The sequence below is a fragment of the Malania oleifera genome, chromosome 6 (assembly GCF_029873635.1).
Source record: "Malania oleifera isolate guangnan ecotype guangnan chromosome 6, ASM2987363v1, whole genome shotgun sequence".
Classification (NCBI taxonomy): Eukaryota; Viridiplantae; Streptophyta; class Magnoliopsida; order Santalales; family Ximeniaceae; genus Malania; species Malania oleifera.
In genome coordinates, this window is record NC_080422.1 from 6,347,092 (window position 1) to 6,361,664 (window position 14,573).

At 39.5% G+C, this 14,573-nt stretch overlaps 2 protein-coding genes across 2 annotated transcripts; both read right to left on the reverse strand.

Annotated features, from left to right (window-relative positions):
• Positions 1–793: 793 nt before the first annotated feature.
• LOC131158046 (hydroquinone glucosyltransferase-like) lies at positions 794–2,828 on the reverse strand. The gene has a single exon (XM_058112603.1). The coding sequence runs from the start codon at positions 2,646–2,648 to the stop codon at positions 1,056–1,058; it is 1,593 nt and encodes a 530-aa protein (XP_057968586.1). The 5' UTR covers positions 2,649–2,828; the 3' UTR covers positions 794–1,055.
• An 8,890-nt stretch (positions 2,829–11,718) lies between these two features.
• Positions 11,719–13,591, reverse strand: LOC131158047 (hydroquinone glucosyltransferase-like). The gene has a single exon (XM_058112604.1). It carries the CDS (start codon positions 13,308–13,310, stop codon positions 11,877–11,879), a length of 1,434 nt encoding a protein of 477 aa, XP_057968587.1. The 5' UTR covers positions 13,311–13,591; the 3' UTR covers positions 11,719–11,876.
• Between the last annotated feature and the right edge of the window lie 982 nt (positions 13,592–14,573).

Sequence of the window (14,573 nt, forward strand, 5' to 3'; positions counted from 1 at the left end):
ATCAATGGATTCATTTGTAGCTGCAGTGGAGATTCAGCATCCGATCCAGATGGATCTAGAGAGGCTCGGTGTGGAGCTGGTAGGGGGTGATCACCAGGAATTTATTGCTAACCTGATTTTGCAGCCAATTCTACATGAGAGAATTAAAGCAGTTCAGAGGAATGATGCAGAATTAGTAGAGCTTATGGAGAAAGTCTAGGATGGTCACTAGATAGAGTTCAACATCTCAAATGATGGAGCCTTGAGGTTTTGTACCAGATTATACGTTCCTGTCGACCTTGAGATCAAGAGGGTTATTCTAGAGGAAGCACATCGATCCTTGTATATTGTACATTCGGGTAGTACTAAAATGTACAGGGATCTTCGAAAGTCTTTCGGGTGGAGCAACATGAAGAGGGAGATAGTCCAGTATGTGGATTAGGGTTTGATATGTCATCAGGTGAAAGGTGCTGAGATGAACCCTAAGCCTGATTTTGTCCGAACGTTCTAGATCTCTTTGTCGACGAGACTCTGAATTTCGAGGACGAAACACAGAAGAGCTTTCGTCGACGAGAACATTGGCTTCGTTGACGAAGCCTATTGTTCTTTGTTGGAATTTTCCTTTCTTTCTTATTTTATTTTTGGGTTCGGGTCTCTACAATTACAATATGATATGGATATGACTTTATACAAAATATCTCATCCTATTTTTTTATATCTCTTATTTTTCTTTCTACTTTTTTTTTTTCTTTTTCTAGTATTCTTTTCTTACTACACTCGCTATGTGAGAGAAGGTATTTATAACTTTCACAAGTTAGCTAATACTGACTTTATTAGTACAAATATATGAGTAAGCTCATATGAAAATATAATTAGAACAAATATAAGGGACAAGTTTAGAAACATTAATTAGTAAAAAATATAAGACACATTCGAAGAGGTGGATAAGATATGGATGTATCACATCCACACAGAACAAATATAAGGGACAAGTTCTTAGTGCAAAATATAAGACACATTGGAAGAGGTGGATAAGATATGGATGTATCACATCCTCACTCATCCATTCATAACATTCACGTAATTATTTGATCTTTCCACATCCGTGCTACCTCATCAAGTGCCTTTATGGAGGATCCATCTCTGCTCAAAGCCAATTGGGCAGCATCCTTGAGTTCCCCCATCTTCTTCCTCAGCACCCGCCCTTCTTCCCCTTCAATTATCCCCCTCACACACTTCGCGATATCCCCCCGCCGCACCACCCCTTGCTCGTCGGCTTCCACCATCGCCGCCGCCCCCAATCCCCGCAGCATGGCGGCGTTCATCCTCTGCTCCGCGTAGAGCGGCCACGCCACCATCGGCACCCCGTGCACTATGCTCTCCAGGGTCGAGTTCCACCCGCAGTGGCTCAAGAACCCGCCCGTCGATCCGTGGGCGAGGATCCGAACCTGCGGAGCCCACGACGGCACCACCAAGCCCACTTTCCGAGTCCTGCCCAATAACCCCTCCGGCAAGAAATCCGACGGGTCCTCCTCGTTTTGGGCACCGAAGTAAGTGGCGTTCGCGGCCTTCTCGTGTGGGTTTCTCACGACCCAAATGAATCTCTGTCTACTCATTTCCAAGCCCATTGCCAGCTCGTTGAGCTGCTCCGGAGACAGGGTCCCACCGCTTCCGAAGGAGACAAATAGCACTGAGCCATGTGGCTGTTCATCCAGCCACCTCAGACATCCAAGCCCGTCCCCGAAACCCGATTCAATTGCCGATCCGGATTGTGTAAGCGGTCCAATCGGGTAAATCGGCGGTCGGCCTTGTGCCTCTTCTTTTAACGCCTTAAAAGTGCCCGATTCTAGGTCTAAAAAGCTGTTGACTATTATCCCATCAGCACGAGCGTATCTTTTGGCATGGTGAAGAACCCACTGATAGGCCTCGTCCTTCCTATCTTGAACCGGGTCGATTAAATCCCTCCCGTGAACCGGTATGCATCCGGGTAATTGAATCAAGTCGGGAAGGTCTCTGAACTCGCAGGAGCAGGTGGCGTCGAGCTCGGGCACGTGGAAGAAGAACGACAAAACCATGGCAGTAGTAGGGAAGAAAATGTAAGATAGAACACTAAATTCCTTGGCCACGTCGAAGGCGTCCGTACCAAAGAGGTCTGTGACGAGGCCCACAAGTCGAGTCGCCCGACTTAGGGACTTGACCGTGTCGCGAATGCCGGAGAGGGAGCGAGTCAAGCTGAGTGATATTCTCGTTTCGATTTTGACGTCGGGAGGAAGGTCGTCGAAGTTGACCGGCGGGAGGAAATGGGAGGTGATGGCTTGGGGTAAGGACCGGAGAAGCGATTTTTGGGCTGTCATGGGGGAGCCGTCACTGAGGATGATGAGCGTGACGGTGAAGCGGTGGCGGAGAACGAGCTGCTTGGCGAACTCAGTGAGCGGGATGATGTGACCCATCCCGGGCGTGGGTATCATGGCCAAGTGAGGAGTCGGGTCATTGGGGTGGGTATATTCCATGATGGGTTGAGTTGGGAAGAGTTTGTGTGAAGAGTTTAAGTAGGACCGTGGGAGGGATATTTGTGAAAAAGGCACTCCATGTTTTTCACACTTCGCATTGTATTTGTGGTAGCAGATTATCTTATTTTTATTTAAAAAAATAATATGAATTTCATTCATATAATTTTGGCAAAAGTTATGAGTTAGGTATTATGTGTTTGGTACTTGGTACTTAACAACCCAATCTTATTTTTGGGATTTTATAAATAAAATTATGAAATTGCAATCAAGGAGTCTGTATATTCCGTCATTTTTCAAATTTGTAAAAACTGTTTTCTAAAGATTATAAAATGCACTCTTATTGTTTTTCTTATGTTTAAATATTTGTATCTGAAAATTAGAAAATAGTAAAAAGATGCGAATTATCATTTTTCTATTTTCATGTACAAATATTTGAAAAATGAAAAACACCTTGTCAATTTTTGTAATTTTTATTAAAAAATAAAAAAAATGATATCCTAAATAACTCTCCACGTATCGGGGTGTATGGAAAATATTAAAAAAAGTCAAATAAAAGAAATATATTTCACACTAAGAAGAAGAAGGAGAAGAGAAATTCTCCATATTAGAAAAATTAACAAAATTATAAATTCCCCATATATATACCAATGGTGGTAAAAGAATTGTAACTTTTTTTTTTTTTTTTGTGAATTCTAGATCCAAGGTTCGTAACAAGTATATTAATTAACATGTGACGTATTAATTTAAATTTTAGTGTAAATTGGTTATTTAATATAATATCAGAGCCTCTTCAATAATTTCTTAATGTTAAAATTATAATTTCACGAAGGTTGTGTTTGTTAAAGCCAATAAAGTTTTAGGGGCGAGATCATGTTTGAGATAAGATACCATGTTTGGGACTTAACGGACTTTTATTTTTTGAAGTCAAGTAACTTTATCAATTGATTTTTGAGCTTCAAATAAATGAACTTTTTTCAAAAGTTGGTTAGAAACAATGAATGTAGGCTATTCAATTTTGATTAGACTTACCAACTCAAAGGAATTATTAATTAGATGGCACATGATGATATTATGCATAACTTAATTATAATTTTTAGTTTTCATATGAATTTTTGTTTATTCACAATGTCTAACTTGTCTGAGCGGCTTTACACAATCAAGTCTGGGAAAAAGATAGATTCTCTAAGGTTGGAATCTTTTTGCGTATGTAATGGAATGTCAATGTGAATATTTCCTTTCGTTCTTCAAACTGTATATCGAGCTTCACTTCCCGGATTGTTTAAAAAAGTATTTAACAGATTTTATGTCAACACTTGGTATAGCTAATTATAAAATCTCATTATATAATCTAGAGATATTACTAACTATTTCTTATGAATAAATGAAATTGTAAAATACATACTTAGCTATCACTCCTGTGGACATAGGCAGATATTAGTCGAATCACGTATATCTCGGTGTCCTTTCGTGTGTTTTTCATCTCTGTTTTGTTCAGGTTTCCCAACAAGTGGTATTAGAGCTAGGTTGGAAGGTGTTCGACAAGTTTTTCCATTACCTTGATTCGGTCGTATTATCATGTAGTTCGCGATGAGACTATCACAGCGGTGAAATTGACGTTAAAAATGGGCTCCGAAAGAAGTCACATAGGTTGCCGAAAAATTCAAAATCATCCTCTATTTTTCAGAATTGTTCTACTACAATTTCAAATTTGCAGGTGGCTAGAGGTTGAAGAAGCAGCCACATCATCTTTGCCACATCACCACCAAGGCCTAGTGCCACGTCATCACTAGGTCCAATGCCATATCATCACTAGACCCCACTGCCACGTCATCACTAGGCCTACTGCCACGACATCGCATGTCCCACTACCACGTCATTAGTGCCACCTCAGCAAATAATGTCATAACGGCTAGGGAATATTTCGTTACTGAGTCAATTCACTCTAGAACAAGTTTTTGGGCTGAGTCAGCCCATAACAGATCAGCTTTTGATAAGGTCAGACTTATTTTTAAGGTTTTGGGTTTTTCTAGACATAATCGTGCATTCGATTTTGTGTGATTGTGCTCCAATTATATTGTTTGAGAAAGTAAGAACCAAAAACTCAAGTCCATTCTATGGAGGTTTTAGGATCTAGAGCAATGGTTAAATTGACGACATCAAATTATACTTTATGGAGTCCAAGGATGGAGGATTTCTTGAATTGTAAGGATCTGACAGATCCATTGGAAAATGAATGTAAGAGACTCAAATCAATTTTTGTAGAAAATTGGAATAAAATGAATAGGAAAACTATTGGTTTTATTAGATAATGGATAGACTATAGTGTATTCCATTATGTTTCCTAGGAGATCGAAGCCTATACTGTGACAACCCGAATAAAAATGGAATTTGAATAATTAAAAGGGAGAGAAATAGAAACAGAAACAGAAACAGAAACAGAAGGAGGCCGTGGACTTCGTCAACGAACGCTATGCGTTCATCGACGACATTGCATTTGGGGGATAAAAATAATTTTAAAAGATTGCCTGGATTCGTCGACGAACACAGAGTTTCGTCGACGAAGGCTTTAAGAATTTCGTTGACGAACACAGGGCTTCGTCGACGAAGAAATACCGAGAGGGGTTTTGGTGCTGACTGAATTTCATCGATGAAAACTAAATTTCATCGAAGAAATTAATAAGAATTCGTCGACGAAGGATGGGCTCGTTGACGAAATCCCATGTCTATATATATATATATATATATATATATATATATATATATCCAATTTTTATTCATTTTTAACGCTCCACTCTCTCTCCTCTCTCTCCCCTTCGGCTCTCTCACTCACTCTCTTCGATTTTGGGCTAGTTTTACACCGGATCGAAGATTTGAGGCTACCACGACGCTCCTGGAAAAGTTCTTTACAAGTTTGCCGGATCGGATCGTTGGGAAAATAAAGTTGGAAATCATCCCTGAATTGAGGTAAGGCTTTTTAAGCCAAATTTGGTCTTGTGGTAATTATAGAAAATGTTGTACGTACGAAAATACTGAACTTTAATACTGGAAATTTTCAGTTTCAGGGTATTGACTAGGAAATCCTACGAGGGTCAGGTTAAGATATTTTAGGGGCTTTCTCAGTAGTCAGGTAAGAGAATAAACTAAAGCAGTCATTTTCCACGCAATTTATTATTAATTATGAGTAAATTTATTTTCAGAAAAGCAAATGTTATACTTGTGTATTATAGATGAAATGTACATTTGGGAAATACTGCTATTATGATGAAACATATATGTATGCATGAGATGCCAGAGAATTACGATTTTAATAATAAGAAGTATGATTTTATACAATGCACGTGTGGCATGAATATTATTTTATGTTGACATATTATGATATGAAAGATTTTATGAACAAAATATGATTTTAGGTATTATGGAAAGATATGTTATGTTATGATCATTTTGACGAATGTATGATAAATGAATTATTTTCAGAATGTATATACCTGAAACGATTTTGGCGCGAGGCCATGTATTTATGTTATTGACACGAGGCCGTATTTATGTTATCGGCACGAGGCCGTATTTATGATATCGGTGCGAGGCCGTATTTATGTATGATTTCGGAACGAGGCCCTAAGTACTATATTTTCGGTATGAGGTCGTAATTATGTTATATATATGATCATGTATTATATGTTATCACAACTAGGATGTTAGTTTAGTTCAGTTCAGGGGCTCGGTATCATAGCTATACGTAGATCATATATCTACGCTCAGATTAGTGCTAACCATTCCAGGAGGGGATGGGATATGGATAGTCAATGTGACTTTCAGTAGAGTGTGGACATCCACCTGGCAGTCCGGACCTGGGTGTGACGGGCCCATCGTACTTACAGACATATTTGATTCGGCAGTGGTTGGCCAGCCATTGTCGGGTCCCGCCTTCGGACTACACAATCCATCATGGGGTGTAATACATGACACCTGCTAGCTATTCATCCTGAGTTTGTTTACAGTACTACAGTTATAACAGATGTTTTTATGTATGTTATGATTTATTAACAGATGTGAAAATACATGCTTATCTAGTACGATATGATGGATGTTTATAGAATTATGAAATGTACTGTATATGTATATGTACCTTAAATATTCATGTTGCCACACAGCTGTATTTAGTTTATTTTCCCTTACTGAGAAGTGTCTCACCCCCAACATTAATATTTTTTTTTTCAGGAAACCTAGAGAAACCGACGGGTCAAGGCCGCTGTTGAGTGAGTGGAGCTTCCTTACTAGAAGGGTAAGCATTGAACTAGGACTAGGAGATTTTTATTGTATGGTCCTAGTGTTGTTTTTGACTTTTTGGAGATTGTACATATAAATAGTATATTGATGATGTAGTAAACTCTGGTATTATGTTTTATGATTGGATGTTGAGATTTTATGTTTACTGCTGCTAGGTTTTCCGCTGTGTTTGACAGATATCCCCCCTACCCACTGGTTCGAGTTGACCATTTTATTTATTATGTCTTATTTTATTAAGGGTTGCTACATATACCCTCTAGAAAAAGTTGGAGGATATGTATCAGGCTAAGACGACTAGATATAAAGGCCTCTTTATGAGATGATTAACAAGTATGAAACTGAAAAGCGAAACCTCTATAGTTGAGCACACTAGTGAGTTTCAAAACCTAATGAACTAGCTTGTCAATGTTGAGTTGAAGCTTGATGATGAAGTTCAAGCCTTATTACCGCTTAGTTCTCTGCCATACAATTGGGAGACGTTGGTAGTATCCCTAGGAAATTCAGCTCTTGGAGGCAAACTTACCATGTCATTGGTCAAGGATGCTTTCCTCAGTGAAGAAGCCAGACCAAAGGAAGCAGACATGGATCAAACAGATGCCCTTGTCACCGAAAACAGAGGAAGAACTCAAGCAAAAGCGAGAGGTAGGAGTAGAGGCAGGATGTAACGACCCGAATAATAATGGTATTTAAATAATAAAGAGGAAGGGAAATGGAAACAGAAACAGAAGGAGACAATAGACTTCGTTGAAGAACGCTTCGCGTTCATCGACGACATGACACTTTGGGAGTAATAACCGAGGAAACTTATCAGGTCCTCGTCGACAAACACAGGGGATTCGTCGACGAGGGTATAAGAGGGCCTCATTGACGAAGAAAAGTTTCATCAATGAGAAGATACCGAGAGAGGATTTTGGGGAAGTCTAAAATTCATCGACGAAGGTGCAGGTTCGTCATGAATTTTCTGCAGGACTCGTCGACGAGGTGACGTGTCTCGTCGACGAATTCGACCCTATAAATAGCAAATGCCCGGATTTAAACACAGTAAATTAAGAAAAATCACACACTCTCTCTTCCTTCGGTTTCTCTCTCCTCTCTCTTCGATTTTGGCTCCGTCGCTTGCCGAATCGACGATCTGAGGCCACCACGACGCTCTTGGGAAAGTTCTCTCCAAATCTGCCTGAGCGGATCGTTGGTGGAAGCGAGTTGAAATTCATCTCTGAGTTGAGGTAAGACTTTTTTTGTCAAATTTGATCTTACTGTAGTTGTAGGAAATGATCTTCATATGAAAATACCGAAGTTCAGTTCTGCGAGTTATTGTTTTCAGAGAGTTGAACGGAGAACCCTGTGAGGGTAGGACCAGAAATTTTAGGGGGTTTCTTTTCATTGTCAGGTAAGGGAATAAACTAAAGTAGTTATTTTCCATGCAAATTATTATTATTCATCAGTAAATTAATTTTCAGTAAAATATGTATTATATCTGTATATTACGAAGGAAATGCACATTTGGGAAAATACTGCTATTATGTTGAAATGTATATATATATGTATGAGATGCCAGAAATTATGATTTTAGAATATAAAGTATGGTTTTGTACAGAAAATGTGTGACATGAATCTTACTTTACGTGAGAAGTATTATGATATGACTATGTTATGAATGAAACATGTTTTCAGGAATATGAAATATTACAGTACAAAATGATGTTGAAATACATGATAATTGATTTATTATTCAGAATGATATGTATGAGATATTCGGCGCAGGACCATGATTGATAGCCGGGGCGAGGCCGTGTTTTATGTATGATTTCGACACGAGGTCGTATTTATGAAATGTTCGGCACGAGGCCGTATTTATGAAATGTTGGCACGAGGCTGTATTTATGAAATTATAGAAAATGCTATCAATCCATTTATATTAAACGCTATATTATTATGTATTATATGTTATCAGAATCCAAATGTTAGTTTAGTTCAGTTTAGGAGCACAGTACCGTAACTTATAGAACAGATATCTATGATCAGATTGGTGCTAACCACTTCACGAAAGGGTGGAAGATGGATAGTCGATGTGGCTTTCAGTGTAGAGTGTAGACGTCCACCTGGCAATCCAGACCAGGGTGTGGCGGGCCCATCATACTTACAGACATTTTTGACTTGGCAATGGTCGGCCAACCATTGTCGGGTCCCGCCTTTGGGCTGCACAACCCGTCATGATGGGTAATATATGACATCAGCTAACTATTCATCCTGAGTATGTTTTTAGTATTATTAGTTATACTAAACAGTTATGATTAGTATGATGTATTAGAAATATGAAAGTATATGCTTTTTCAGTTATTAAATGATAATGTTTTCTGGTATGAAGATTGTATTGTATATCTATATTATCATTAAGTATTCATGTTGCCACACAACTGTATTTAGTTTATTTTCCCTTACTGAGAAGTGTCTCACCCCCGAACATTAAATGATTTTCAGGAAACCTAGAGAGACCGACAGGTTAAGGCTGCCGCTGAGTGAGTTGAGCTTCCCTGCTAGAAGAGTAAGTTTTGATATAAAATCAGGAGGTTTTTGTGTAAGATCCTAGGTTTATTTTGGCGTTTTTGGAGATTGTATATAAACACAGTATTATGGGATTATAGTAGACTATAGTATTATATAATTATTGGTTGATGAATGTGATTTACATTTACTGCTGCTTAGGTTCCGCTGTGTATAACAGGTGTCCCCGCTACCCACGGGTTTGAGTTGACTACTTTATTTATTATGTTTTATTGTATGTTAAATTAAGCAGGACGTTACACAGGAGCAGAGGCAGAAGTAGAGGATGGTCACAAACAAGTGATGAAAAAATTTAACAAGGTAAATGTGTTTGTTTTTATTGTGGCATTGCAGGACATGTTAAAAGGAATTGCCGCAAATTTCCAAGAGATCAAGGTCAAAGCAGTAGCCAACCGAAGAAGGAAGGGGGTGAATCTCTAGTCACCCATACGGGGGATGTATCACTTCTCTCAGCTGATGAAGAGACTTGCCTTCACATAGCAAGGTAAGATATTGAGTAGATGGCAGACACATCAGCTCCATACCACGCCACTCCCCACGGTAATTTCTTCGCTTCATGCAAAATGGGAGGCTTTGGTACTGTGAGGATGATAAATACTAGTTTTTTGGAGATCGTGGGTATTGGAGATATTCAAATCAAGACAAATTTTTGCTGCACAATGACTCTAAAGGATGTTTGGCACGTCCCTGACCTTCATCTCAATCTTATTTTCAGAATAGCCCTTGATCAACAGGGCTACAACAACCATTTCGGGAATGGTAATTGGAAGTTATAAAAGGGAGTCATGGTTGTCGCTCAGGGACACTTTTGCGGTACCCTGTACAAGACCCATGTGAAAGTGATGACAGACAACCTCAATGCAAATGAAGACGGGACTTCATTAAATCTGTGGCACAAGAGACTCGAACACATGTGAGAGAAAGAATTGTTCACATTGGCAAGGAAGGCACTCATCAATGTGTCTAAAGGTACACTATTAAACCCTTGTGATTATTTTTTATTTGGGAAACGACATAGAGTCTCGTTTAATTCCTCTACAAAGAGAAGATTAGAGTTGTTAAGTTTAGTACATTATGATGTTTGTGGTCTCATGGAAGTAGAAACTTTAGGTGGTAACAAATATTTTTTAACATTTATTGATGATGCTTAACGAAAGGTGTGGGTATATTTTTTGAAATCAAAAGACCAGATATTTAACAACTTCAAGATGTTTCATGCCATGGTGGAAAGAGAAACAGGAAAGAAGTTGAAGTGTCTTTGATCAGACAATGGAGGCGAGTACATTCCCAGAGAGTTCAAAGCATACTGTGTTGTTCGCGGTATCTGACATAAGAAAACGGTTCCACGAACCCCACAACAAAATGGTGTAGTCGAGAGAATGAATCGAACCATCATAGAAAGAGTCAGAATCATGCTTAGTTTAGCTAAATTGCCTAAGTTATTCTGGGGTGAAGCAGTCCGTGCCGCCTACTACCTCATTAACAGATCACCTTCTATTCTATTGCAGTTTGAAATTCCAGAGAGAGTGTGGTTTGGCAAGGAACCTTCCTACTATCATCTAAGAGTGTTTGGGTGCAAAGCATTTGCACATGTATCAAAGGAGCAAAGACAGAAACTTGATATGAAGTCAACTCCATTTCGGTTATAATCCGTCACTAATACTTTATTATTTGTGACGGTTTCAAAATTCGTCACTAATAATTAGTAGTAACGATAGATATAACAACTAATATTAGTGACGAATTTATAAGTATAAGTGACGGTTTTGATCATTCACTAATAAACTTATTTTTTGTAGTGTCTAGAATCTACTCCCTAGATTCGTAGAGGTTTGTCCCCTGATCCTCTTGGTATCCTCCGATCGTCGAAATGGTCGACAAACGGCGAAGGATGGAAGAGAGAGAGAGTGTGGGTGTGGGTTCTATAGAGAGAGAGAGAGATTTAGATTTCTTAATGAAAAAGCAAATAAAAATCTTATTTATAGCCCCTTGACCCGATCAAATTCGTTGACGAAATGACGCCTTCGTCGACGAACCACACAAGACCGTTCGTCAACGAAGGAAGGACCTCATCGACGAACCCTAAGCCTGATATTTTCCGGACATTTTGGATCTCTTCGTCGACGAGATTCTGAATTTCGGCGACGAAGCACAGAAGAGCCTTCGTCGACAAAGCCTGCTGTTCCTTGTTGAAAATTTCCTTTCTTTCTTATTTAATTTTCGGGTTCGAATTTATACAATTACAATATGATATGGATTTAACCTTATACAAAATATCTTGCTCTATTTCTTTTATATCTCTCATATTTCTTTCTTTCTTTTCTTCCTTTTCTAGTTTTCTTTTCTTACTACATTTGCCATGTGAGAGGAGGTATTTATAACTTTCATAAGTTAATTAATGCGGAGTGAGTACAAATATATGGGATTGACTCATATAAAGGTACAATTGGTGCAGATGTAAGAGACAAGTTCATAGAAACATTAATTAGTGCAAAATATATGACATATTCCTGGGGAGCCCATTCATAACATTCACGTAATTATTCGATTTTTCCACATCCGTGCTACCTCATCAAGTGCCTTTATGGAGGACCCATCTCTGCTCAAAGCCAATTGGGCAGCATCCTTGAGTTCCCCCATCTTTTTCCTCAGCACCCGCCCTTCTTCCCCTTCAATTATCCCCCTCACACACTTCGCGATATCCCCCCGCCGCACCACCCCTTGCTCGTCGGCTTCCATCATCGCCGCCGCCCCCAATTCCAGCAGCATGGCGGCGTTCATCCTCTGCTCCGCGTAGAGCGGCCACGCCACCATCGGCACCCCGTGCACTATGCTCTCCAGGGTCGAGTTCCACCCGCAGTGGCTCAAGAACCCGCCCGTCGACCCGTGGGCCAGGACCCGAACCTGCGGAGCCCACGACGGCACCACCAGGCCCACTTTCTGAGTCCTGGCCAATAACCCCTCCGGCAAGAAATCCGACGGGTCCTCCTCGTTTTGGGCACCGAAGTAAGTGGCGTTCACGGCCTTCTCGTGTGGGCTTCTCACGACCCAAATGAATCTCTGTCTACTCATTTCCAAGCCCATTGCCAGCTCGTTGAGCTGCTCCGGAGACAGGGTCCCACCGCTTCCGAAGGAGACAAATAGCACTGAGCCATGTGGCTGTTCATCCAGCCACCTCAGACACCCAAGCCCGTCCCCGAAACCCGATTCAATTGCCGATCCGGATTGTGTAAGCGGTCCAATCGGGTAAATCGGCGGTCGGCCTCGTGCCTCTTCTTTTAACGCCTTAAAAGCGCCCGATTCTAGGTCTAAAAAGCTGTTGACTATTATCCCATCAGCACGGGCGTATCTTTTGGCATGGTGCAGAACCCACCTATAGGCCTCGTCCTTCCTATCTTGAACCGGGTCGAATAAGTCCCTCCAGTGAACCGGTATGCATCCGGGTAATTGAATCAAGTCGGGAAGGTCTCTGAACTCGCAGGAGCAGGTGGCGTCGAGCTCGGGCAGGTGGAAGAAGAACGACAAAGCCATGGCGGTCGAAGGGAAGAAAATGTAAGATAGAACACTAAATTCCTTGGCTACGTCGAAGACGTCCGTACCAAGGAGGTCTGTGACGAGGCCCACAAGCCGAGTCGCCCGACTTAGGGACTTGACCGTGTCGCGAATGCCAGAGAGGGAGCGAGTCAAGCTGAGTGAGATTCGCGTTTCGATTTTGACGTCGGGAGGAAGGTCGTCGAAGTTGACCGGAGAAAGGAAATGGGAGGTGATGGCGTCGGGTAAGGATCGGAGAAGCGATTTTTGGGCTGTCATGGGGGAGCCGTCACTGAGGATGATGAGCGTGGCGGTGAAGCGGTAGCGGAGAACGAGCTGGTTGGCGAACTCGGCGAGCGGGATGATGTGACCCATCCCGGGCGTGGGTATCATGGCCAAGTGAGGAGTCGGGTCATTGGGGTGGGTATATTCCATGATGGGTTGAGTCGGGAAGAGTTTGTGTGAAGAGTTTAAGTAGGAGGGTGAGAGGGATATTTGTGAAAATGGCACTCCATGTTTTTCACACTTCACATTTTATTTGTGGTAGCAGATTATTTTATTTTTATTTAAAAAAATAATATGAATTTCATTCATATAATTTTGGCAAAAGTTCAGTTAGGAGGGTGGTCCAATCTCTACATTTATTTTTATTTGTTGTAACAACCCAATCTTATTTTTGGGATTTTATAAATAAAATTATGAATATAATTTTATTATTGCAATCAAGGAGTCTGTATATTCTGTCTTTTTTCAAATTTGTAAAAACTGTTTTCTAAAGATTATAAAATGCACTCTTATTGTTTTTCTTATGTTTAAATATTTGTATCTGGAAATTAGAAAATAGTAAAAAATGTGAATTATCATTTTCTAATTTCCATGTACAAATATTTGAAAAAAGAAAAACACCTTGTCAATTTTTGTAATTTAAAAATAAAATAAAATTGATATCCTAAATAACTCTCCACGTATCGGGGTGTATGGAAATTATTAAAAGAAAGTCAAATAAAAGAAATATATTTCAAACGAAGGAGAAGAGAAATTCTCCATATTAAAAAAATTGGCAAAATTATAAATTCCCCATATATATGCCAATGGTAGTAAAAAAATTGTAACTTTATTTTTTTGCGAATTCTATCTCCAAGGTTCGTAACAAGTATATTAATTAACATGTGACGTATTAATTTAAGTTTGAGCGTAAATTGGTTATTTAATATAATATCAGAGCCTCTTCAGTAATTTCTTTATGTTAAAATTATAATTTCACAAAAAAGGTAAGGTTGTGTTTGTTTGACTCTTGAAAGCCAATAAGTTTTAGGGGCGAGATCATGTTTGAGATAAGATATCATGTTCGGGACTTGACGGACTTTTATTTTTTGAAGTCAAATAACTTTATCAATTGATTTTTGACTTTCAAATAAATAAACTTTTTTTAAAAAGTTGGTTAGAAACAATGAATGAAGGCTATTCAATTTTGATTAGACTTACCAACTCAAAGAAATTATTTATTAGATTGCACATGACGATATTATGCATAACTTAATTATAATTTTTAGTTCTCATCTGCATTTTCCATTATTCACAATGTCTAACTTGTCTGAGTGGCTTGAACACAATCAAGTATGGGAAAAAGATAGATTCTCTAAGGTTGAAATCTTTTGGCGTATGTAATGGAATGTCAATGTGAATATTTCCTTTGAT